This window comes from Galleria mellonella, unplaced genomic scaffold (genome assembly GCF_026898425.1).
Source record: "Galleria mellonella isolate WM207_F2 unplaced genomic scaffold, CSIRO_AGI_GalMel_v1 utg40, whole genome shotgun sequence".
Lineage (NCBI taxonomy): Eukaryota > Metazoa > Arthropoda > Insecta > Lepidoptera > Pyralidae > Galleria > Galleria mellonella.
The window spans coordinates 6,619,800-6,647,105 of NW_026442094.1; the positions used below are offsets into that span (position 1 = coordinate 6,619,800).

Consider the following 27,306-nt stretch of genomic DNA (forward strand, 5'->3'; position numbering starts at 1 on the left):
TCCTCGAAACTTTACTCCTTTAAAAGTTATAAAGGCAAACCTTAATGCAACATTACGGATATGATTCCGAGACGCAGTAACCGTCACCGAGTGTCCGTTATCATTACCGTTATCGTTACCGTTATCATGGAATATGGTATTAAAATTAAATGACGATAAGAGGTAAACATAGAAAGGGTTTTTTTATTTTTTATTTGTCATCGCTCGTAGTAGTTTTATGATTGGTAAAAATCGAACAGTAAGTCTGAGTGCTATATCGCTGGCGCAGGCCAATTAGCCCATCATGATGAATTCATTAGAAATTAGCCATGATAGTTTCCAGGGGGAACCGCGAGGAGGTCTACCTGGTTGGGTATATTGCTAGCAATGGGATTCTTAGTCTCCATCGCTAACAATCCCTTTTCCCCCTCGCTCGTAATAGTATTTACTTGTTACGAAGTAATGAGAACAGACAAAAGTTTATGATCGGGTGAAACTGAAGGAATTTGATTCAGTTTGTAGTGGGGCAATTTAAAATTGGGAGAGTAATAAAAATTCGCATCTAAGAACGCCGCTGTCGCCTTTGTTCCTCCGGGAACGAACCAAATAAGTTCTTGTTAGCTGCGCGTGACACATAGATTTTCTCGAGCTCATTTTGTTAGGAAAAGTTAACGAGTGGCTTTTTAGAAAGTGCCTTGAAAAGATTGCTGCTTTTTATATTCATTTCCAAGAAATGGAATAGACGCGACGTAAGTTTTCATTACGCAGAAACGAGGTTAAAACTTCGTACTATTTAGGTGTCCTTCTTGTGGAAATTATAAAGATTTCTGCAAACGTAAAATGGGCAAATTAGTCCGTGATGAAGACTCGCGCCGACATAATCCTGGAAAAAGAAGTGTGAATAAATTTTAATTTTATTTTATCTAAGGATAAAATAAATATTTCCTAGAATATTTCCATTATAAGTAATGGAAAATAGCATCCCCTTGATAGTACGCGGTTACTAATTATCCTCCTGGAACCTGCCTACATCGTCGCCTATTGTTTCTCACCAATATTCCGCCAGCGTTAAACGATATAGCACTCGGACTTACTGTTCCATTTTCATCCATTAAATAAATCTACCCAAGCACATGCTTTTTTTCTTTTTTACTTAAGAGCGTCCTCTAGTTGGGGCAAGTAATTTATGCATTCTTCCAGCCAGCTCTGTTCCGAGTCATATCTTTGACCTCCCTATACGACATGACACTTAGTGTTTTTTTTTATATGTCCTATGTACCTAGTTGTTTCTCGATCTTCCTCTTTTGCCCTCTCTTCTAGTAAGCTCTTTAAAAAATCGTCATGTCGTATAGGGTAACCCAGCCTTTCGCCTCTTCGATTTTCTATAGTTTTTATTAATGTTCTTTTCTCATTCACCCTATTCAAGACTTCCTCGTTCGTTATGTTTATGTATGTTTGCAATCGAGAATATTTTTTTACTAGCTTTTTCCCTCGGCTTTGCACATAAAGTACTGCATAAAACTTTATGTGCACCAGTACATACCATATCTTTTATGATAAGTTAAGACTTAACCTTTCCGTGTACCAAAATTTCATTCAAATCAAGACTTTCAGTAATTTTTGCGTAAACGAATAAAAAATACTCATTCTTTCATTAGTAATATCTGACATCTATATATTGAGTTCTTCTGAACCTTTTTAAAAGGCCGGCAGCACACCTGCAATGCCGCTGGTGTTGCAGGTGACCATGGGCGGCGGTAGTCGCTTACCATCAGGCGAGCCGCATGCTCGTTTGCCCCCTGCGTTGTAAAAAAAAAAAACATTTATGATCACCCATTACGATATTGCCCATACCAGCCGGACCAACTTCCAGCAGCAGTGTTTCCGAACCGATACGACAACATAACCTTCAAGAAAAGAGCATAATTATTATTTTTTAAAAGGCCGGAAGCACATGTGCAATGCCGCTGGTGTTGTGGGTGATCATGGACGGCGGTAATCACTTACCATCAGGCGAGCCGCATGCTCGTATTGTAAAAAAAATCTACATTGATTAGCGAGTTCTTCTTTTCGATATTGGATAACCAATAGTTAATTCATCTGTAATTAGGCCAATATATATAGTGTTGCTATTGTAACTCTAATACATAGATATTGCTATATACATATTACCCACCCTTAAAATGTAGGATATTTTTTTTAATGGATGACAATGAAATGGTAATCCCGCCTGCACTAACGATATACGCTAGCGGGGCACCATTGAGAGGTGATAGGTGAAGATAAAAAGGCAGGTCAGTTAGTCCATCGTGACGAATTCAACGATAAATTAGTCACAATAGTTTCCAGGGAAAACCGCGTGGAGGTCGACCCGATAGCATATATTGATAGCAATAGATATTAACCTCTCCATTACTAACAATCCCTTCCCCCCAATGTAGGATATTGTAAACAGAATATTATCGTTCGTTCTAAAACTATCACAAAAAGTTTACATATTTTTTATCTACTTTTTTTTATACAACTTAGAAAGGCAAACAAGCTGACGGCCCACTTGATAGAAAGTGGTAACCGTCGCCTATAGACATGAGCAGTACCATAGACATAACAGAGTATACTGTTTCGCCCATGATGCCCCCCATGCGTTGCCATTCCTGAGGACTCAGGTGTTATTCCTCTGTACTCAGTAAATTCACGCCAATCTTGTATATTAGTAGGTCAATGATATTTACTTCCTGTTTCTGATTTATATGGTTAATAATTATAATAATCCAAAAATTTTGTCCCAACAAATTACATTAGGGAGAAAACAGAAAAAAAAATATTTTGTTGAAAATAAAAATGAGAAAAAGGAGTGTTTTCTCTAAAATTTATATTTTTATTTTCTCCTCTCTTTGTTCCGCGTTCACTGTAATTTTCTTAATAATTGTAACACTTGCAGCTGGCAACGAGAAAGGATTTTATTTCTTTGTAGTAATACGAGAAAGTTTAGAAACACAGCGTTACAATGGCCGTTATTATTTTGGACAACATAACTAAAGTATTGCGAATTTTAATTATAAACACTCGTTTGAAAAGAGATGATTTTATATTTTGAAGGAAGTTGACAACAATATAAATTCATAAGATTATGATGCATAAACAAAATCGACTACAATTGTGGCGAACTAGTTTTTTTTTTTTTACTATAAACCCCTTATTGAACCGATGTTGGTAAAATTTCAAGAGAACCGATCTCAATCCAAACGTATCTTTTCAACTAAAAAATAAAAACCTCCTTCTTTTTAAAAAAGATAAAAGAAAATTATTAAATAATAAGGGCATATATATATATATATATATATATATATATATATATATATATATATATATATATATATAAATATATATATATATATATATATATATATATATATATATATATACATACACAAATATATATATATATACAAATAGAAAGGGGGTTGTTAGACCCCATTACTATATTGATATTTAAAATAATCCTCGTCTAAACATTTTAAAGGTACAGTAAATATTTATATGCTACCTACTTAGTAAACATAATCTTATAATGTACATAAAGTTACGTAGAAGTCAACTCCCACATACAAGTAACGTTATTATGAGTCTCATATGAGTACAGGATTTCAGCTAATCCTATTTATATAATTAAAGCGAAAGTTTGTAAAGATGGATGGATGCATGTTACGCTTATACGCAATAACTGCTAAATGGATTTAAATTCAATTTTGTATTATCATTACCATCATGCTCATCGTCATATTAGTTTGTAACTGTCCACTGATGAACATAAACCTCCCCTAAGGGAGTTTTGCCAATAGTTATCAAGCTTGGCCGACAGATTGGCAACTGTCGTTAGGCTTTGGAGATATTTTAAGAGGGACGCTGCTACCTAACTTTCAATAGAGGGGGGAAAGGGATTGTTAGTAATGGAGATAGAATCCCATTGCTAGTAATATACCCAACCAGGTGGACCTCTTCGCGATTTCCCCTGAAAACTATCATGGTTAATTCCTGATGAATTCATCATGATGGGCTAACTGGCCTGTTTTTATTCTCATCTATCACCCTTCACTGGTGCTCCGCCAGCGTATCCCGTTAGCGCGGGCAGGGTTACCATTCCATTTTCACCCATCAAAAAAAAACTTTCAATAGAGGGGGAGGGGGAAAGGGATTGTTAGAAATGGAGTTTGATATCCCCATTGCTAGCAATATGCCAGGTCGACCATCCGATAATATCAGATCGATCTCCACGCGGTTACCCCTGGAAATCATCGTGAACAATTCTTGTTGAATTCCTCACGATGAGCCAAGTGACCTACTTCATTTTCATCCATCATTCATCATCCTTCACTGGTGCGCCGCCGATGTATCCCGATAGAGCTGGTGGAATTACTATGTCATTATCACCCATAAAAAAAAATAAAAAAAACGTTCAATAGATACTAGATGTATCTGTATACATATAGATTGTATAGAAGCACTCTTAAATTTCCGTACACGTCTTGAATATTGTCATGAAAAATTAAAACCGTCTTCTTGCCTCTGAATTTTCATATTTAGACCAATTAAAAATAATTACCACTTGCTTCGTGTTTCGGAGAGCACGTAATAGCTATTATTTAAATTTTTTTTTGTTGTAGTATTTTTTTTTTTTTAATATGAAATTAATCTCTTAAGAAAATGTTCCATGCATCTACAATTGGTGTAAATGCAAAATATAAGCCGTTTATGTCAATTAAATATAACATATAATATGACCTGAAGGCTGGCCTATACTTTGGTCAACGCATTTCCATAGCTATTCAGCGTGGAAATGCAGCAAGTATCCTAGGCACACTACCAACTGGCAGTGATCGGAAGGAAATTTTTATTCTTTAAACTTTTATTTTTTAATTACTTATCTCTAATTATATATCTAGGTTACCGTACATAATATTATATTATCTGTAAACATATAAAAAAAAATGTTATTTATATTACTACTGATATTTTGATTGGGCCAGACAAAAAGTCTCTATCACAAATATTGCCTGTATTATTATGTATACCAAATTTGGTAACGATTGGTTAAGCTATTAAAGCGATCAAAATTTAACAAGCAAACACATTTTTTTATACAACTTAGAATGGCAAACAAGCTGACGGCCCACCTGATGGAAAATGGTAACCGTCGCCTATAGACATGAGCAGTACCATGGACATAACAGAGTATACTGTTTCGCCCATGATATCCCCTATGCGTTGCCATTCCTGAGGACTCAGATCTTATTCCTCTGTACCCTGTAAATTCACGCCATATCCCACCCTTCAAATCGAAACACAGCCATGCAAACACAACTGGTTCACGGTAGAAACACGAATGGGACAGAGGTACCCAAGCAATCAACTTTTGTACAAAGTCTCCCTCTGGTACCATACAAATACATACCAATCACGCAAACGAAGTCGCGTTTAAAAACCAGTTTAAAATAGAACCGTTCGTTACACCTTGTTATTTTGGTCCCATGATATTTTTCCATTCTAATTCTCATAATGAAATTAATTTTAACCGACGAAATCTCTAAGATTATCTCTACTCAATCTGCCGACCTTTCACAAAGGCCACCTAAAAATAACGAGTGTCCAGAACTGCGTAAATTTAGTGAAATTGTTTGCTGGACCTCGTTTCTTTTTCACCCTTTTTTTTTTCTAGGCACAAAAAATGTGCTAGACTCCAACAATATACTTTTTCTGTCTCATTAAATGAAGGTTCCTGGATAAATCGTAGCCAGTAGCGCGCGGTACCGTGAAGAACATGGTAATAATTTATTTCACATGAAAACCAGGGCTGTTTAGTACTAATATTACTAAAACTTATAAACCTATAAGAGGAAATACCACTATGGGGAAATTGATAATTACGTACTACACAGTATGTAGTTTAAAAACCATTTAAGCTACGGTTACCGCTTACCATCAGATGGGCCATATGTTTGTTTGCCACCTTAATGGTAAAAAAAAAAGTTTAAAAATATAAATTTATTTATTTTATGTATTTACTCTTTATCCCACCACTTAAAGAATAATACAAAGATAAATAGATATATATTACACGAATGAAGTACAAAAAACGATCTTATCTCTAAAGCAATCTCTTTCAAACAATCTTTGGGTAGAGGAGAAAAGAAAAAAGACGGTAGCTACTCGTATATGGTAAGATTGAATAATTCCAAACCGATACGACATCATACCTGACCTGCCTTTTCATTCTCACCTATCATCCCTCACTGGTGCCCCGCCAGCGTATACCTATAGCGCGGGCGGGGTTACCATTCCATTATTATCCATAAAAAAAAATACAAGTAATTTTTTTTTTATGTAACGCTGTTGATATGAATATAGGCTATTTTTTTTTTCGAGAGTTTTAATTTGTTTTAATATTTGTTTTTTTTTATGTAACTTAGAATATACACCTGATGGAAAGTGATAACCGCCGCATACAGACATGAGCTACTGCTCATGTCTATAGACCAGTGATTCTCAACCTTTTTTTTTGTTGCGGCACATATTTGACGATTTCAAAATTTGGCGGCACACAAAGAAAAAGATAAAAATTATTTACTTACTACAACACACTGCATAAATAGTTTATGACAAAAATTTTAAATATTTGCAAAATTTGGCGGCACACAAAAGTGCCGCGGCACAGCGGTCGAGAATCACTGCTATAGACGATGGTACTCCATGGACATAACCGAGTATACTGTTCGCCCATGATACCCCCCATGCGTTGCCATTCCTGAGGACTCAGGTGTTATTCCTGTAAATTCTGTATCCTGTAAATTTACTGCCACCTTTCAAAACGAAACACAGCCATGCAAACAACTGCTGTACGGTTGAAACACGAATGGGACAGAGGTGCCCAAGCAAACAACTTTTGTACAAAGTCTCCCTCTGGTACATAAGTATAATATAATTTTTCATAATATAATTTTTATTTTCTATGAAACATAAAATTCAAAATTCAAAATTCAAAAATCATTTATTCATGTAGGACATTTTAGCCGCTTATGAACGTCAAATTTTTACATTATAATTTTATATTTACCCTACCGTCCAGTTCGGTATATAGATCCAATTGAGAAGAACTGGCAAGAAACTCAATTGAATTACTTTTTTTTTTAAAGCCAGTTTATTTACAATGTATATTTATATAGGTGTCTATGTCTAACATTAAATGAAAATTCAGTGCATGAACAACTATTGCCATGCACACTCGTCATTCAAGTAATCGTTTAGTGAGTAATAGGCTTTGCTCAGTAAATATGATTTAACAGATGTTTTGAATTTATTTAAGGGTAATTCCAACATATCCTTTGGTATCTTATTGTAAATTTTTATACCTATTCCCATAAAAGACCTATTAACTTTTTCTAAACGATACTTGGGGACAGCAAGTTTGTCTTTAAATCTAGTATTAATATTATGAATATTGCTGTTTTTTGGAAATAAGTCAAGATTTTTATGAACATATAGAATATTTGAATATATAAATTGAGAAGCAACGGTGAGAATATTTGCCTCTTTGAATTTCTCTCTTAATGAGTCACGACTCTTCATACAGTAGATCGCTCGAACGGCACGTTTTTGTAATATGAATATATTCTTAATATCTGCCGCTTTTCCCCATAGTAATATTCCATAAGAGAGTAAACTATGAAAATAACTAAAATAGACTAATCTAGCAGTATCAGTATCAGTGTACTGTCTAACTTTACGCACGGCAAAAGCTGCTGAACTTAGTTTCGCTGCAAGGCTTTGAATTTGTGCACCCCATTGTGTTTTATTATCTAGTGTGATTCCTAGAAAGACAGTAGATTCTATAAATTCGAGAGATTCGTCATTTAATTTAATATTGCAATTAGTATTAAAACTTTTAGATAGAGAGAAATTAACACATTTTGTTTTTTTAGCGTTTAACATAAGATTGTTAGTTGTAAACCAGTGCAGGAGACGCCGCAAAGCACTATTTACATCGTCATAATTATTAGTCATTCTATTAACTTTAAAAATCAATGAAGTATCGTCTGCAAACAATACTATGCCGCATCTATCCTGCATGGCATATGGGAGATCATTAATGTAAACTAGGAATAAAAATGGACCGAGAATAGATCCTTGAGGTACACCCATTTGCACAAGTGACCCGTCAGACGTAGCGTTGTTAATCTTCACTTTCTGTATTCTATCAGATAGATAAGATTTTATTAAATTTAAAGCATTGTCTTTGACGCCATAAAAAGCAAGTTTTTTTAGCAATGTATTATGATCAACGCAATCAAAAGCCTTAGAAAGGTCACAAAAAACACCTATCACATCCATTTTAGTTTCCCATGCAGCAAATACGTGTCTAAGCAACTCTGCACCTGCGTCTGTAGTTGAACGACCTTTGGAAAAACCGAATTGACTATTGTGGATTAAATTATTTAAATTGAAATAACTGACAAGTTGCATAAGGATTATTTTTTCAAAAATTTTACTGAGTGCTGGGAGTATGGATATAGGTCTATAATTTATTGGGTCACTCCTATCTCCAGATTTAAAAAGCGGTATGATTTTACTAATTTTCATTATGTTAGGAAATTTACCTTCATCTATACATTTATTGAAAATAAAAGCAAGAGAGGGCGCAATAATTTCCATTATACTATCCAGTATTTTAACAGATATACCCCATAGATCCTCTGTTTTTTTATTATTAAGTTGTTTGAATATTTTCATTATTTCTACTGATGATGTATGTCTAAAGTTAAATACAGCTGATGACTTGCTAACATTGTCTGTTAGTAAAGTTTCAGCAGCAGACGGGGAAGATTTTAGAGCCTGTGTCGTAATTAATGGAATATTAGTAAAATAAGATTCGAATGTATGCGCGACCTCTGTGTCGGAATTTACCAATTTGTTATTAATATTTAAAGCTATTTTGCTATTTTGAAAATTAACTTTTCCAGTTTCGCTATTTATTACTTTCCAAGTGGCTTTTATTTTATCTTTAGATTTAGTTATTATTTTACCTAAATAGAGAGACTTAGCTGTATGACAAACCTTTTTAAATATTTTCGAATAAGATTTTACATGTTCATGAAATAAGGGATCGGATATATAGCTTCGTTTTTCGTAAAGTTCGTAAAGATTAGCCCTAGACTTATAAATACCAAACGTGGCCCAGTCACAAAACTTTGATTTTACACTAGTTGAAAATGTTTTTGTTTTAAATTCACTGCTAGCTTCATGTTCAATTAAATTAAAAATATGTTCACATACAATGTCCGGGTCATATTGAGGTACTATGACACTAGATATTTTATGTTCAATTTTATTTTTAAAACGTGCCAAATTCTTTTGTGTTATTTGTCTGCATGTAATTGTTTGAGTCCCTTTGGATCCCTTAGTTTCAATTATAACTTTTTGTCCGTAATGATCAGATCCAAGACAGTCGAAATTCATTTTCACCTTTACTTCACAATTACAAAAAACATTATCTATACAAGTGGCAGAATTTCCTGCGACCCTAGTGGGTTCTAAAAAAAGATTGTGCAAATTAAATGATTTAAATAAGTTAATCAATCTTAAGCTTATTGAGCATTCCGATAATAAATCAACATTAAAATCGCCACATACAAATAATGTTTTATTCCTCCGTGCGACTCGTCTCAATGCTTCCTCCATAGCCAGTTCAAAAGAATCAAAACAAGCCGATGGCGGACGATAAACGCAAATTATTATACAAGTAACTAATTCTACGCAAGATAGTTCAATTGTTTGCTCAATAGAAATATTTACAATGTCTTGACGGTTTTTATATTCTACATCATTTTTTAAAATAATAATTGACCCGCCATGAATGGCATTGTTCCTAGCAAAAAAACTAGCTATATTATAATGTTCAAAAGGACAAATTATTTCATATTGTTTAAGCCAATGTTCTGTCAGACATAACACTTATAAACATAGTACTTTGAAACCTAACTAATGATTACTAATACCAACTTTAAAGAATAGATTACGTTAATTAGTTCACTTTTTACTGTAGCATTATAAAGTATGGTTTTATTTGCTTATATATATATATATATATATAAGCAAATAACTGGTGTTATCCCAAATAAACTATATAATGAAAAGAAAAATATACACTTTTGCGTGTTACAAAATATATTACATAATATATTTTCTACTTGAATATTATATTACATACGTAATGTACTACTTAAGTAACTATTCTCACTGGAGAATATTAACATTTTATTTTCTAACTGTAAATATTAAATTTAATTTAATTTTGCAAGATTGTTTATTTTTATGGGAGTTTTATTAAAAGTTCTTTACTATGTAGCAGTTTGTAAACGAAAACAGATAAAAACACGAACAACAGCTATAAAACAGTCATTTTTTGGTAACGACGTTTTTTAGGGGAATTGTCTAAGATAAAAATACTGATGGATCAGACAGAGATAGCAGGTTTTTTATTTCACAGAAAGTCACTTAGTTTAATAATAACAAAATTATATTAATTCCTAATAGCAATGTTAAGTATTACTGTTAGGTTTCTAGCAGGTTCTTCTTAACAGATAACAACAGATAACCCCATAACTAGCAATATATCCATCAGGTCGACCTCCACACGATTCCCCCTGGAAACCATCTTGATTAATTCTTTATGAATTCGTCACTATGTGCCAACTGACCTGTTTCATCCTCATCTATCATCACTCACTGGTGCCTCACCAGTATATATCGATAGCGCAGACGGGGTTACCATTCCATTATCATCCATTAAAAAAACTATTGTCTGTTTTTTCCGAACTTTGCAAGCATAAAAAAATATAATTTATAAATGCTTGTAAATAATTTTATTTGAATAAAGATGATTGCATTTGAAACTAAAATTTGAATTTAATTACAATGGTCATAAATAATAAATGCTTCTGACTACACAAATTTCTTTTATGACGCAATGGAAAACCTTACATTATATAAATAGAGCATCGGGTGTCAAGAATGTTTCAACTTATAAACAGGTAATTTGAAATCATGACACATATTTTTTTTTTAATGAACACAATCCCGCTTTTTTCCAGTGTTGCTAGTACCTAATTATATTTAAAATTCCCTAAATCTAGAATGAAAAGGCAGGTCAGTTAGAATGAATACACCTGGAGTTCAGCACGATGGTTTCCAGGACGGGATCACGTAGATTGACCTCCTCCTGGAAACAGGTCGACACCTAATATGGTATATTGCTAGCAATGGGGCTGGTAGTCCGCATTACTAACAATCCCTCCTAATCATAAACATATTTTTTTATATTCTTGGTATTCTCATAATTTTCATTTTAAAACAAAGAACACTTCGATAAACGACGAAATGTCATTGTTTCATAAATAAAACATTTATAATAATTTAAATTCAGAACGCGAAATGCAATCGATAGGGTTCACTCCCGTATTGGTACCGCTTAATTTAGATAATTAAATTAATTTAGAGACGATTGTAGACGCCGTTTCCCTTTGAGGGCAATTACTGGTTGGTGCAAAGCAAAATCTATATTTAAACTCACAATTCCATATTCTAAATTCAAATAATATTTTAATTCCTGCAAAATATTTTTTTATCGTTTTAAAATAAAAAAGAATAACATTACTGGCCAGTGTTATTTCTATAACGGCGAAGACGCTTTTTTTATACACAGCTAAACAAGTTACTTGTTATAAAACAAAATACATTTTAATACTATTTAATATTCAAAGCTTCAACAAACATAATGAATATTATTATAACAAGTGCCAGTATTAATTAATGCTAAGTGTAGTTTTCACTCCACGCGTTGCCCCGCTCTTAACTTCTGTCTGAACTAATTAAAACTTTGTGGCTTTGTGAATCTATCTATACCCGCAGCGTCTGAAGGATAAGAAACCCTTGAGAACCACTGGCTTCTTGTAATGACGACATTAATTTGACCCTTGTTTACAAAATGTTGTTTAATCGAGTAACGAATAAAAATAATTTTATTTTGGGCCCATTATTATTACATTATGTCTTTAAATTGGAAAAAAATATTACTGTGTTGGAAAAAAAATTGATTAAAATAATTTAATAAGTGATTTACTGATTTATATATTGATTTATCGATTAAGAATGAATGGGGATATCGGTAGGGGCCGCCCTTAACGGACATATGTCGACCAAATTGGCGACATGCTGAAGAAAGGCCAAATTAAAAATACCCGTAACCGGCGAGCGTGTATGAAAAGATTGATGAATGTGGGAGACAGGTGTAAATGATATGTATGTATGATTTACTGAAACAAATTGTTTTAGGTTACTCTTGACGTTTAATACGTCACTTCAGAGAGGAAAAGGGATTGATAGTAATGGGAATTAGCAACTCTATTACTAGCAATATACCCTATCAGGACGACCTCCTCGCGGTGTCCCCTAGAAACCATCGTGATGGTTGAAGGCTAACTGACCTGCTTCATTTTCACTAATCATCCCTCACTGGTACCCCGCCAGTGTATACCGATAGCGCAGGCGGGATCACCATTTCATTATCATCCATTAAAAAAAAATACGTCACTTCATGTGCCATGTTTTTTTGGTAATCGGTTATATGATAAAATTTAGCAATGATACTATAATTTAAAAGTCATTATTTAAACTACAATAAAAGACTATGAAGGTATAAATCTAAGAAATTTACGTTAAACTGATTGAAGTTTTTCTGCATACCAAAATCGTGAAAAATCGTTTTTTATTACACTTTATTAATATACATATCATCATGTCAGCCCTTAACTGTCCACTGTTGAACATAAGCCTCCCTCTTGGGAGGTTTTGCCAGTAGTTGCCATACTTGGTAGGCGAATTAGCAACCGCAGTCAGGCTTTAGAGATATTTTATGAAGGACGCTGCTACCCATTCCTCATCCTCTCTTCGTCGGCTCTTATGACACCCACGGGATAGGAAAGGGTGATCCATTCTATGCTGGAAAATATAAATAAATATAAAAACACAATAATAATACATATATTGTTACCTAATAGGATAGGAAGAATAAGCAAGCTGAAGTGACAATGGGCTGGTCACATAGCTCGAAGAACCGACAACCGATGGGGAAGAAAGGTTCTTAAGTGGCGACCGCGTATGGGTAAACGCAGTGTAGGACGACCCCCCACTAGATGGAGCGACGACCTGAAATGCATTGCAGGGAATCAGTGGATGCAGGTGGTTCAGGACCGTTCTTTATGGCAGTCTATGGGGGAGGCTTATGTCCAGCAGTGGACAGATAACGGCTGAAATGATGAATTATAATGACTGTTACCTAGTTTCGTAATGTTATATATATACAAAATGTTGGCAACACTATTTTTAACCAACATTACTATGCAACACTCTTGTTCAAAGTTGTTAATCCAGCATAAACTTCCAAGTCTTTTGTTCTAGTAGTTGGATTACAGTTGCCGATCAATACACCAGAGTTTAATAGTTACTACGACTTGACACTTGTTAACTCGACACGACACTGTAACAAGTTGCTCTCATTAAAGTGTCGGTGCTAAGAAGTTGTACAAGATTTATGCTTTATATTTGTTTATGTTTGTTAGAAAACGTAGAATAATTATAACAAACTCTAGAACTAAGTTGAGAGTGAAACTTTATAAGATATAATATTCTTAATTTTAAACTGTTATTGACACATATTTGAAATACTTTATGGTATTTAATGTGGCGATATTGCAGATAAATAATACCTACATACTTGATTTTTCACTCTACTCATGTTTTTTTTTTTAATGAAAATGAAATAGTAACCCCCGCCTGCGCTAATGGGATACGCTGGCGGGGCACCAGTGAAGGATGATCGATGAGGATGAAAACAGGCCAGTTAGCCCATCATGATGAATTCATCTGGAATTAATCATGATAGTTTCCAGGGGGAACCGCGAGGAGGTCGACCTGGTCGGGTATATTGCTAGCAATGGGATTCTCAGTCTCCATTACAACAATCCCTTTCCCCCCAACTCTACTCATATTGTGAGCACGACATGGTACAATCCATGTCAAAGTCATCGACATAGCTCGCAAGATTTTACAACATATGGACAAAAAAGGTTCTTAATTGGCGACCTCATACTCAGGCTCAGGACCGTTCCTTATAGCCGTCTAAGAGAGAGGCCTATGTTCAGCAGTGGACAGAGATGATAGGATAATTGTAATTATGTGTTACCTCCATAGATTGTAATTCTCTACCATACTTCACCCATCAAATCAAAATATGGAATACAGTCATGCAAGTACTACTATTCCACGGCAGAAATACGAATGGGGCATATGTACCTAAGCAGACTTTTGTACAAAGTCTCCCTTTGATATTTTATAATGGAAAAATATTCAGTTACTTTCCAGAATTGCTTGGCGCGCCGTACTCGTATCAGATTTGTCCTGGCGCGTGCCCTTGCTCTAACCTAACCTTTTGTTAGTCGCATCCACGTAACTCGATAGTGTTGGGTAAACTCAATATTGTAACAGGTTGATTTCGTTAACAATTCTCTTTCAGAATTTATTCGCAAGTTTTTTTTTTCTTTTGTTTTATTGTATTTTAGAAGCTTTTTCTTGAAATTGTATAGCCTTTCCATTGTTAAGTTTTGTGATATGTTAGAATAGAAGTGCTGAGAGGTAACAAACAAACATACAAATAAACAAACTCGCTTTCACATTTATAATATTAATTTGATATCGATTTATACAGATTTTAGCCATTTCTCTTTTGTATTAATTCCGTGATTTAAAAAAATGTACCTATTATATATTTAGCAGAACATAGGATTATTTTTCTATCTCGTTAAACATTTCAGAGTGTAAATTTTGAAATTTGTAATCCTTGTCGAGTCTAGTCTAGACACGGAGATTAATAATAGTGAGTTTTAAAAAAAGAAATCTAACTTAAAGTGCCAAGTGTAAGTTAAATACAAATTTACATTACCACTACGTCAGCGTTTATCGTTTACTTCAATTTATATATTCTGAAAACTAGCTGCGGCTCTAGCGAAAACTTAAATTTCCGTACTGACTTAGCGGCGTAAACGTAAACGCGAGGGTAAAGTAAATCTTTGTACCTACAACTCGCTCTACGGTCTCCGTATAAGAAGAATAAATATCCAAAAACTCTTGTTTTTTTTTTCTTTTAACATTATCATATAAAAATAAATGAAATAACGCACAGTACAGTTTTAATCCTGAAATAATATTTCTTACTGCAGTCAACTGTAGGGGAGAGTGGGGGAATTGAGAACGGTGGGTAATTGGGAACAGCTAGGTAAATAATACTTCCCCCACATTACACCATCCCGCGCTTATTCAACGGACGCATCTAGCGCCCCTCAGTGTACACCAAATAGTAAGAGTGAAAGACCACATGTACGCTGTCACGGTAAGTCGAACAATGTTTTTTGCATTTCTTTTATAATTTTTGTCGTGTCTTATAATAGGTGTAACTATCATATTTTTGAATTCAAAGGCACCATATTTTGTTATTATCATGCATGTACTATCTGCTTCCAAACCCTACGTGATTGAAGGTTATCAAAAATACTATTGAGGATGGCGGCCAATTTGATATATATTGACTAATTTGGGCAATTGGGAATGGCATCAGGCGGGTATTTGGGAACGTTTTCTATTACCTCTCGCGTTCTTAGTTTACCCCTAGTACTGCTGGTTAATTATGTAAAAATGTTTTAACTTTAAAAATTGTTTTAGATGCCTCGAAACTATATATGAAAGACTGAATCGAAATACAAAATTGAAGATCTTCGCCATGCAGTTGAAGATGTTAGAAGTAAGAAGCTCACATTAGGCCAAGCTGCTACCAAATATTCAATACCAAAATCAACATTATTCAAACAATTAAAACAAAACAAAGTCAAGACACCAAAAAAAGGTCGATCTGCTGTATTTAATAGAGAACAAGAAGACCAGCTAGAAAAATATATACTTGATTGCTGCAAGACTTTTTATGGAATAACACCAAGTTCATTACGTAGAATTGCTTTTCGATTTGCTGAAGCTAATTCTTAAAAAAGCTGAAACACAATTTTAACAAAGAAACTGAAGATAGCATACAATAAGGAATGTGAGTTGTACATGGTTAACAATCCTGGGAAACGAATAACCCAATACGAGGTTTGAGAACTTTTTACAAAGGCGTACAATAAAACAGCTAACATAAGCAAGGCTGTCAGTGGATTTAGAACCGCTGGAATTTATCCTATTAATCCTGACAAATTTAAAGACATCTTTGAGAATATGACATCTAATCAATCCTACATCAGTCAGATTCAAGAATGCGATGCTCATAAAACTACAGCTGAGCAAAGTTTAAATTTATCCGATAACACTGTCAGTCAAAGTAAAACTCCTTCTCCATCCACTTCTGTGCCTCTTACCGAAATCATTAATGTGCCTATCATACCTAAAACAAGAACCACTTCTGTGCGACAGAATAAGAGACATTCTCAAATTTTATCCAGCTCACCGATAAAAATTGAACTTGAGGGAAAGCAGAAAAAATAAAATGAGAGAAAAGCTAAAAAAGAAAAAGTTCCGAATAAAACACTATAAAAGAACTTTAAAACCATAAAAAAGAATCTAAGAGTCAAGGGTAAAGGAGGGAAAAATTTAAAGAAGGCTTTGCAAGAAAATAAGTTCGAAGAAGAGTTTTTTGTATAATGTGCAACGAAAAATATGAATCTCCGCCGACAAAGGATTGGATTATGTGCGTCATCTGTAAACTCTGGGCACATGAAAAATGTACTGCTGGCGAGACTAGTCTAGGGTACGTGTGTGATATGCGCCAACCAAAAAAACTATAGTTTATTATAAAGATTTAATTGTGTCGTTTCTAATTACCCCATACCGTTCCCATTTACCCTTCGGGATGATCTCAATTACCCCATAGGGTATCGGGTAAAAAGAAACGACAACGTTTTTTGTTTTCGTTAAAATTTCTAATGAAACTTTGATTCTTGAGAGTTTTTCTGTAACTGATAAGTAGATAGATAAGTAAAGTTTATATTGTAATAAAAGTTGCTATATCTAAGACTTTTTTCTATTATTTTTGGACGTTGGAAGTTAAGTGTTCCCAATTCCCCCACTTTCCCCTACATGAAGAAGCATACTAATTCGTAAGACTCAGAGGGAGACTTTGTACAAAAGTCGATTGCTTGGGTACCTCTGTTTCATTCGTGTTTCAACCATGAAGCAGTTGTGTTTCGGTTTGAAGGGCGTAAATTTACTGGGTACAGAGAAATAACACCTGAGTCCTCAGGAATGGCAACGCATGGGAGGTATCATGGGCGAAACAGTATACTCTGTTATGTCCATGGTACTGCTCATGTCTATAGGCGACGGTTACCACTTTCCATCAGGTGGGCCGTCAGCTTGTTTGCCTTTGTAAGTTGTATAAAAAAAATCTCTTAACTTTAATAGTAACACTAAAATGGATATCTTTCGTTGGTGGTCCTTAAAATTTCTATTCTATTCCGGGACCTCACGGCTACACTTAGTAATTTTGGCTATTAATTAACAGTCAGAACAAACGATTTTATAATTATAGATAAAGAATGGAGAGATCCTTTATCTGTACATAAGGTAATCTGTATCATAATTTAGAAATTACAACGCAATAAATCACCTACCTATTTAAAAAAAAAAAACCAAAAATGTCTCATCAGCAAACAAATTTAACTTAAGCATTAATTAAATGGGTCGCGTGCAAATAAATCATTTCTTTCATTAACCATAGTCCTAAATACACAATTGACTTACCGTTCACAGCCCTACGCCTATAGAAAAATCAAAAAGTTGTTATAACAATAATAAGATGGATTTTTTTATACAAGAATGATGGCACTAAAGCATACAGCCAATCTGATAATAAACAGTCACTGTAGCCTATGGACGCCTGCAACACTAGGGCTGTCACGTGAACGTTGCCGATCCTGAAGAAACCTTAATATACCCTTTTTAAAGAAAAAAGAAATGAACTTAATATAAACATTAAATGTATACAGTTTGAAGCATATAATATTGCGTAAACACTGCTCATAATTCAGAACCTCCTTTTTAAATCTAAAACCTGTTGAAATTACCAACGGTGCGTACTTTATTTGCTAAATATTATTAAGCAAATAAATACTTTACAGATAATTTCTGGGAATAATTATAACATTGCGTGTAAATAGATACACGTTCTGGTTTCGTGTACTTATTTATTTTATATGTTTATGTAAATAATTGAAGCATATAATACCCAGAATTAGAAATTATCTCCCATCCATGTTTCTGCCATTAAGATTTTGTGCTATTGATGTGCTTGCATATGTGTGTTTCGGTTTGGAGGGTCAGATATGGCAATGAAATTATACAGCAAGGCGATAAAACGTTTTAGTCTTCAAAAATAGCATCGCCTGAGGATTACCATGAGCCCATTACAATGTATTTTGCGATATCTGTGGCGCTGTTCATGTCTATAATCGATGGTTAACACTTGCAATCAGATGGATCGTCAGCTTGCTTAACATTCTAAGTTAAAAAATATATAAAAAATGCATTTCACTTTAAAATAGAACAAAGATTTTTTTATTTTCAACCGACTTCAAGAAGAAAGTATTTTATGTTTGTGACCTCATATGGGCAGCAACGTCCCTCTTAAAACATCAACAAAGCCTAACTACGGTTGCCAACCCGCCTGCCAAACGTGGCAACTACTGGAAAAAAATCCAAACGGGAAGGCTTATGTTCAATAGTGAGCAGTATGGTTGATATCATCAATTTGCTCGATAAAGCACGACTAGTTTGGGGACGGCAGTTATTACATTAAAATATAATGCGTACTTACGAATTTTTTTAACTAATCAATGTTTTTATAAATAATTATTAAAATAGGTAAGCGTAAAAATTTTTTTTTTAATGGGTGTTAATGGTATGGTAACCCCGTCTGCGCTATCGGTATACAATGGCGGGGCACCAGTGATAGATGATTAATGAGGATGAAAGCGGGTCAGTTAGCCCATCCTGACGAATTCAACTAGAATAAGCCACGATGGTCTCCAGGGGGACCCACGTGGAGGTCGACCTGACAGGGTATATTGCTAGTAATGGGGCTATTTGATCCCATTACTAACAATCTCTTTCCCCTCTAAAAGAATGGTTTCCAGGAGGGATAACATGGAGGCTAACCTAACACTAATCCCCATTACTAACAATCCTCCCCCCCCCCCCCCAATCAAATTATCGGGAGATACAACTTTTCAAGTAAACATATTTAAAGCTGATATATCGTTGCAGCGATGGCATCGTGCCGTGCAGCGGCTTGCTTGGCTGCATTGGCAGCGGTCTGCTGCGCTCTCCCCCACACCGTCTACGCGCTGGACCTCAACAAACTCTACGGCCACCATACCAAAAGATCTGGTGAGTTACCATCCTATTGACTTACATATATCCTGTGTTTCTAGCCCGTTTTTCTCAGCTGAAATTTCACTCCGAACTGGGAGGTAATTTCATAAAAAAAATACTGTTCATTTTTAAAGTCTCGACTTATTATGAAGTTTACTTGAATAAAAAATATTTATGTTAATAATATAAATGGAAAGTTAATAAGGATGGTTTTTTTTTTCGATGGGTGAAAATGGATTGGCAACCCCGCCTGCACTAACGGGATATGCTGGCGGAGCACCAGTGAAGGGTGAGAGATGAGAATGAAAACAGGCCAGTTAGCCCACCATGATGAATTCATAAGAAATTAACCATGATAGTTTCCAGGGAGAACCGCGAGGAGATCGACCTGGCTGTGTATATTGCTAGCAATGGGATTCTTAGTCTCCATTACTAACAATCCCTTTCCCGATAGGTGAGGATGGAAAGGCAGGTCAGTTAGCCCATCGTGACTAATTCAACGATAAATTAGTTACGATAGTTTCCAGGGGGAACCGCGTGGAGGTCTACCTGATAGGGTAGGGTATATTGATAGCAATGGGGACTAACTTTCCCATTACTAACAATCCCTTTCCCCCCTATAAGTGTGTGTCAGATGTGTAATTGTTTGCTCATGAAATATAATTATTCGATAACACCTGCTGCTACACCCGCATAATTCCCTTTATTGTCGGCACAGTATAAATAACAACATTAAGCGAATACTAGATAACCAATATTGTACATATTATCAGGAAGCGCAATTTATGGAAGGCACAGTGTATTTTGTATAATCTGTAAGTATTACATAGTAAACCGTGAACTTATATACCTTTTTAGTTGAAAGCAGAGACTCGTATAAAAAAATAAATTGTGTTTATTCTCTTAGGAAATTAATACATAATATTGACTATTAAGAGCCCAGTTGGGATACCTACCTCATTTAGATTAAGTAGCCGAAATGATAAGAAAAAAAAATGCAAACAAAAATGATTCTTATCTTTTGATTCTTACGGTTCATATTTCGGTTCATAAAAGTAACGAATTCCCCAAAATATACTCTAGAGAAAACATTGGTGATTCCAGTAGCTCAACGCAAACAGTAATAAGTATTTCTAAGAAGAATTATGTCATATAATATTTATATCAGGTACCAGCTTTGGTCAGCAATTTTGTACACGTGGATTTTAAAACCTTTCCTTGGAAACTTTGTTAAATAAATCGAGCTGTCATCCACAATATCACTCCTACTTCTTTCTCTTTGATATCAAAGAGAAAGAAAGATTTTCAATTTAAAATGCATACTTTGTATAAGTAGTTACCTGTTATAACATAGGCATATTATACTTGAAATAAAAACCTAATTACTGGCAACTTCACGAGTTGATTTTTTTTTATACCATGAGGGTGGCAAACAATCGTGCAGCCTGTCTGATTGTAAAGGGTCATGTAGTCTTACTTTACCAGAGGGAGACTTTGTACAAAAGTCGTTTGCTTGGGCGGATATGGCGTGAATTTACAGAGTACAAAGGAATAACATCTGAGTCCTCAGGAATGGCAACGCATGGGGGGTATCATGGGCGAAACAGTATACTCTGTTATGTCCATGGTACTGCTCATGTCTATAGGCGACGGTTGCCACTTTCCATCTGGTCGTCAGCTTGTTTGCCATTCTAAGTTGTATAAAAAAAAAATATCAAGATAAAACGTACTTCAAATTTAAAATTACACCTTCAGGAACACAACTGTAAAATTTGCATTTTGAAAAATAATAACTAAACATGGGTAATATCTGTACCGCGGGGGGAAAACGATTGTTAGATATGGTGTCTAACAGTTCCATTACTAGCAATGTACCCTACCCGGTCGACTTCCACGGGGTCCCCCTGGAAACCATCGTGGTTAATTCTCGTGAAAATCCTTCACAGTGGGCTAACTGGCCTACTTTCATCCTCACTTATCATCATCAATGGTGCCCTGCCAGTATATACCGATAGCGCAGGCGGGATTACCATTTCATTATCACCCATTAATAGTACATTACTGCAGCGGCCGGTATAGTAGTGTATAGTACTTTTCTCAAACAATGCGCGGAAATCAAAAACACAATTTTACTTTTTAAGTTCAATGATGAATAACGAACAATAATAATTTTTCACGCGCCATAATGTTCCTTTGTTTTTTTTTTCAATAAACAACTTTCTATTTGCAAGCTTGTTCGAAATTTAAATAAAACCTTTTACTAGTTACCTCCTTGGTAGCCATGTTTCGAAGTAAAAGGTCACTCCATTTTTAAATTACAAGACAGATATGAGTTTACATAGTAATTTATATGGCCGCAAAACACGACAGATATGGATTTTCATACAACTTTTGCCGGCCGCTGTCCGCATGTATCTGGCCAGTACGGCAATTTTGATTTATCTCAAAGAAGATTGTCAAAATAATGCTCACATTTCCAAGCATGTTTGAGAAAAATAAATATCTGTATCGTTCCTATATCTATACATTGAATTCCTCCGGACATTGACGATGAAAAAAATATCATCTCTCCTTTCCACATCGCCCATAGTTGTCTAATGTCTATATTCACTTCGATCGGGTATTTCACTTCGATATTATACATATATTGGGTAATCAATAAGTAATGTATACGGTATTGGACCAATATACAGTTATTGTAACTACAATATACAGATATTGCAGTATATTACCCAACCCTAGTAATAACCATCGCCTATAAACATAAACAGCACCATCGCTATCCCAGAAATTAGAGTGACTACCATAGTAAACGTTAAGCGTTATCGTTCTTAAGGACTACTTGTGTTATGACTCTCTACACTCTAATTTCAGTACCCACTCTTTAAGCAGAAATACAAATAAGCAAATTACTTAATAAAAGAAACACGAGTGAAACAGAATGAAGTACTATACTTTATTTGCATTATACAATATAGGGAATAAGCAAGACAACTAATAAATGTAACAATACAGTTGTATCGTATAAGTACAGTAAGGCGGTGTTATTGCTGAGAGCAATATTTACAAGACAACCAGAGAGTAATGAAATAATTGTTGTACAATTTGGTATGCTTATATTGTATAATTAAGAAAGTAAAACATTAAGGAAAATAATTATAAGTAAACAAAACAGAAGTACATATACAGGCAACTTTTGTACAAGCTCTCCCTATCTTTAACATATTTGTTACATCATAATAATGTACTTGAATGTTTTAGTTCCTAAATAATGCTAAAGATTAATAAAGCCTTGCGAACTTAGGGTAAGTTGACAGTAACATAAATCGAATTCCTTTGAATTGAACTAAATCACTTCACTTGTGACAAACTTTGATTTTGATGAAATTTCTATGGAACTAATTTGAATTTTTTAGTTAAAAAAATAAAAGAATTTCCCAAATCTGTTTATAAATGACGGAGTTAAAAATTAACAAACATAAAAAATGTAACCAAATTGAGAACCCTTATCGAGTTGATTGAAAATAAATACTGTACTATCACAAACTTCTATTTGATATATATATATATATATATATATATATATATATATATATATATATATATATATATATATATATATATATATATATATATATATGAAATGAAAGAATCTAACAAAATTCGTACAGAAATATGGGATTATACATACCTATTGTTTTATAATTAATTTATAACTTCATACATATTTTATTACTTTCTTTTATTAACTTACTCATTGTTGAATAATAGATAATAATAATCTTTCTACTATAAACATTTATAATAGAGATCCACTGAAACATAAACTTCATATCATTGTTATAAAACCTCTGACGACGTCTATTTGTTTTATTTATCCATTTATTTCTCACAAATTTTTGCTTACAGCTTCGTACGCATGGTTTTTAGGAAGTAACTCGAATGAAATCAATGGAATAAACCAATTCCACAATATAGAATAGTAGAATATTTAATTCTAGATTCTACATTCAGAAACACAGCTACGAGAAGCACTTCCAAATTTTGTGCAGTAATTTTTACGTGATATCGAAACAAAGAAACAGAGAAACATATAAAAAAGTTAAACACAAAATCAAATAGCATATAGTCATTACTAATCAAATTTTGTAACAGGGTTGTCAAATATCCAAACCCCTCACTCACTGGATAAGGTCGTTAATTTACATTGATCTGTTTTGTTGAGCCACTTTTCTAAAAGGTCAAATCACAAAGACACCCACTGATCAGAATACAAATGGGCGTCGCATCGTTTCCAATTACCTTACAAGCTCGAAAAAATTCATCTCCATTGGTGTTAACGCCAATTCAAGGGAAATCTGTATAAGGCCCAAGTAATAACATTATCCCGACTAATCACTCGTCGGTTCCTTGAAAAATAACTTAGTGGACCCTCCCTTAAGGCGGGGTGCTTTGCACCCGAATATTCTGAAACATTATGAAGCGCGCCTAATTGGTCTGCTGTTGGAAACGGTTTGCCTTTAACAAGGCAGCCCGTTTCAGCTTAATATAACTTGGCAGATATTTTTGATGAGATCCACTCACTTGCTCAGTTCCTAGGTGAAAAGGTCACTATTTACATTAGGCAGTCCTTGTCCTGGGTTTAAAATATCGTGAAAGGTAGGTACGTATCTCAGTTACTTTTTACCTGATTTAAACAAATTTGAGAGTTATGGTTCTCGGGCCTTTGTAAGAATTTCAAGACAGATTTTTAGCTCAACTTTGTAACAGTTTAACGGATTTTAATAATAGCATCTCGTTAGTTTAAAATCCTTTTTTGTAGTTTTGTTTTAATGGGTGTGAATAAAATTGTTACGTAACGCCGTGAAATAAACGGAGCGGCCACTAAAACTACTCCTCCTCCCCCTCCATCGTCTCTAAGGAAATTTAAAGGAGGGGAAAGTAAAAAGTTGAAGGAAAACGTCTTTTTATCCCATATTTTTTAACAAATTTGGCTTAAATGCGTTACTTTGCGGTGTTACTGGTACAATCATTATCTCGCTACGTAATAAATGTAGACACGTACAATATTACATTAATTTTAATAATTTATAGGAAGTTCAAGTTGGATGCCTGCAAAAGTTTGAACATTAAAAATATGAAAGCTGTTTTTTATACTAGAATTCTTTTCAGTGAGAAAGGCGTAGAGGAAATCTTCTTGTTTCTATTTTGTTGGTTCCTTACTTTTTTTATAAAACATGAAACGGCAAAGTATTTGATGACCCACCTGTCCGTAACCGATATTTAGTATGAAAGTATGAACAACTTCTGAATATCACAGATGAATATACTATCATCCATAATTGTGGTCGTGTGGTCCAGATATACAATGGGCCACCCCTTCCTTTTCTGTGGGTGTCGTAAGAGGCAACAAAGGCAACTTAATGGTCTAGTGATGGGTAGCAGCGTCCTTCTTAAAACATCACCAAAGCCTACTGCGGTTGCCAACCCGCTTGCCAAGCGTGGCTGACTGATATCTATGGCAAGCTAGAAGGCCTGTTTTCAGTGGATAATTATCGCTAACATGATGATAGTGATTGCTATTCATCAGATCGGTAAATTTTTTTTATTTCAAGTTACATACGAGTAAATAATAAAATTGACTGAATAACTTATTACTTTTCTACTTCTTTTATATCCAAGTAATAATTTCATTTTTTCAGAATACTGTCACCCGTACGAGCCGTTCAAGTGTCCTGTCGATGGTAACTGCATCTCAATACAGTACCTCTGCGACGGGGCTCCTGATTGCATCGATGGGTACGATGAAGACTCCAAACTGTGCACTGCAGGTAAAATTTTTCAGTTTAATAGGCAGCAGTTAACGCGCTCATTTCAGTAAACTATTTAAGAGTAAAATCATTTGCTTAAGACTCTACATTTCAACCAAGTAACCTAGCCATAGTCACGAACTGATTTTTAAATGAGATTTCTACATTTATTCTATCCTACATGAAGGGAAGAAGCAAAAATGTTAAAAAAGAGTTAACATAACGAATGTGAATGGTTGTTACTATAGAAGAAGGCGTAGAAAATAGAAGGTTATTCTGGGCCAAAGAAGATATGGCCAGAAAGGGAGTGACTAACGAGGTGAGTGTAAATAGGGATGAATGGAAAATGGAAACATATTACGCCAACCCGAAATAGATATGTAAAAATAACGAGACGATGATGACCCTATTATAATTAAATTTTTCATTCATAATTTTTCATTGGCATTTCATTTTTTTTTAAATTATAAAAATATTATATTAAAATAACAAGAATACATAACTAAGCATACGATACGCGTATAATATTACGAAGGTTCAGCAGATAAATCAAATACCGAAAAATTATATTAACCGTATCAATTTTTTCGGTACATTTCATTTATAGGCCATATCAAATACGTGTCGCTAATTTTCTTCGAATTGAATGCAATGAACTCTTACAAGTATATCTCTGGTCGATATTACGACGCAATATGAAGGGTGCCATATTATAAACAAAGATACGACTTTATGTTATGCGTTTCCTATATTATATTCGTTATCAATCAATAACGTAAGGTAAAACACTGCAGATGAAGCGTTTTATAAGAAAAAAAATCTGTCAGTCGAGGAGAACTAAATTGGCATCGGCTTCATGACTTCTCTCTGCGATAGATGGTCGGTAGTTCTTCCTCAAATCGTATATGCATATACACACAAATTCTTACAGGTCCTCCAGGACACATAGCCAGTCTGGCCATAAATACTGTTACATAAAAACTTTCCTTTTTTTTCAACTTTTTTTTTGGTTTAAATTTGGAACACGTTTATTATTTAAAAAACTTCTTTCGATTTCGCGCCATTTCACATATTTTTACGTGATCATTATCAAATTATAATATGGAATGGGTGTTAACGAAAATAGGATTGCAGTGATCGCCTTGCACAAAGTGAGTATAGAGCCGTCGGTCATATTCCAGAGCTTGGTATCAGCCGTATGTTCATATATCATAATATCAACAGATATAACATCACTTCCTCTGTCGAAGATCAGAAAAGATCGGGCCGGCCGCGTGCTGTTAGAACCCCATTAAGAAGCAAAAAATCTTATCGCGAGAAATGAAGATTCCCGCTAGGACTCTGTCGCGTATTATAAAACAAAACCTGAAACTCGGTGCTTATCATGGATATACCGGGCATACTCTTTAATCAATCTTTACAATTTATTATTAAAGAGAGTGGATCGATCAAATGCCCTTCTGTCGCGATACGCAAGTGAAAGGCACAGAAATATCCTCTTTCCGATGAAAAAATTTTCACGATTAAAGAACACTTCAACAAGCAAAGTGATAAAGTGTACGCTCACAGTTCTAAAGAAGCTACTCAAGTGGTCGAAAAGGTACAACGTGGTCATCATCCTGCGTCAGTGGTGGTTTGGTGGGGCGTGTCTTATCATGGAGTCACAAAACTACGTTTTTGTGAAAAAAAGACTGAAAACTTCAGCTAAAGCGTATCAAGATATAGTCTTGGATTGTATTGTGAAACCTCTCAAAAATACACATTTAAAAAATATACCGTGGACTTTCCAGCAGGACTCTGCACCTGATCACAAGGTACAAACTACCGAAGCCTGGCTTGAAACCATTGTTCCGGACTTTTAAGAGCTGAAGGTTAGCCCTCATCTAGCTCAGATCTCAACCCCTCAGATTTCAAATTATGGTCAGTTTTAGAGGACATGGCTCTAAATAATACGGCGACATTGAGTCTCTAGTCTGAGTTAAAAAATCTTTGAAGC

General features: G+C 34.6%; 1 protein-coding gene across 1 annotated transcript in view; it reads left to right on the forward strand.

Annotated features, from left to right (window-relative positions):
* Nucleotides 1–27,306, forward strand: part of LOC113520278 (IDLSRF-like peptide) — a 144,214-nt gene that overhangs the window by 99,021 nt on the left and 17,887 nt on the right. Inside the window, exons 2-3 of the mRNA XM_052898029.1 lie at nucleotides 19,393–19,515; nucleotides 25,203–25,331. Coding sequence (XP_052753989.1) covers nucleotides 19,395–19,515; nucleotides 25,203–25,331 — 250 coding nt within the window. The 5' untranslated portion in view covers nucleotides 19,393–19,394. The remainder of the gene's footprint in view (nucleotides 1–19,392; nucleotides 19,516–25,202; nucleotides 25,332–27,306) is intronic.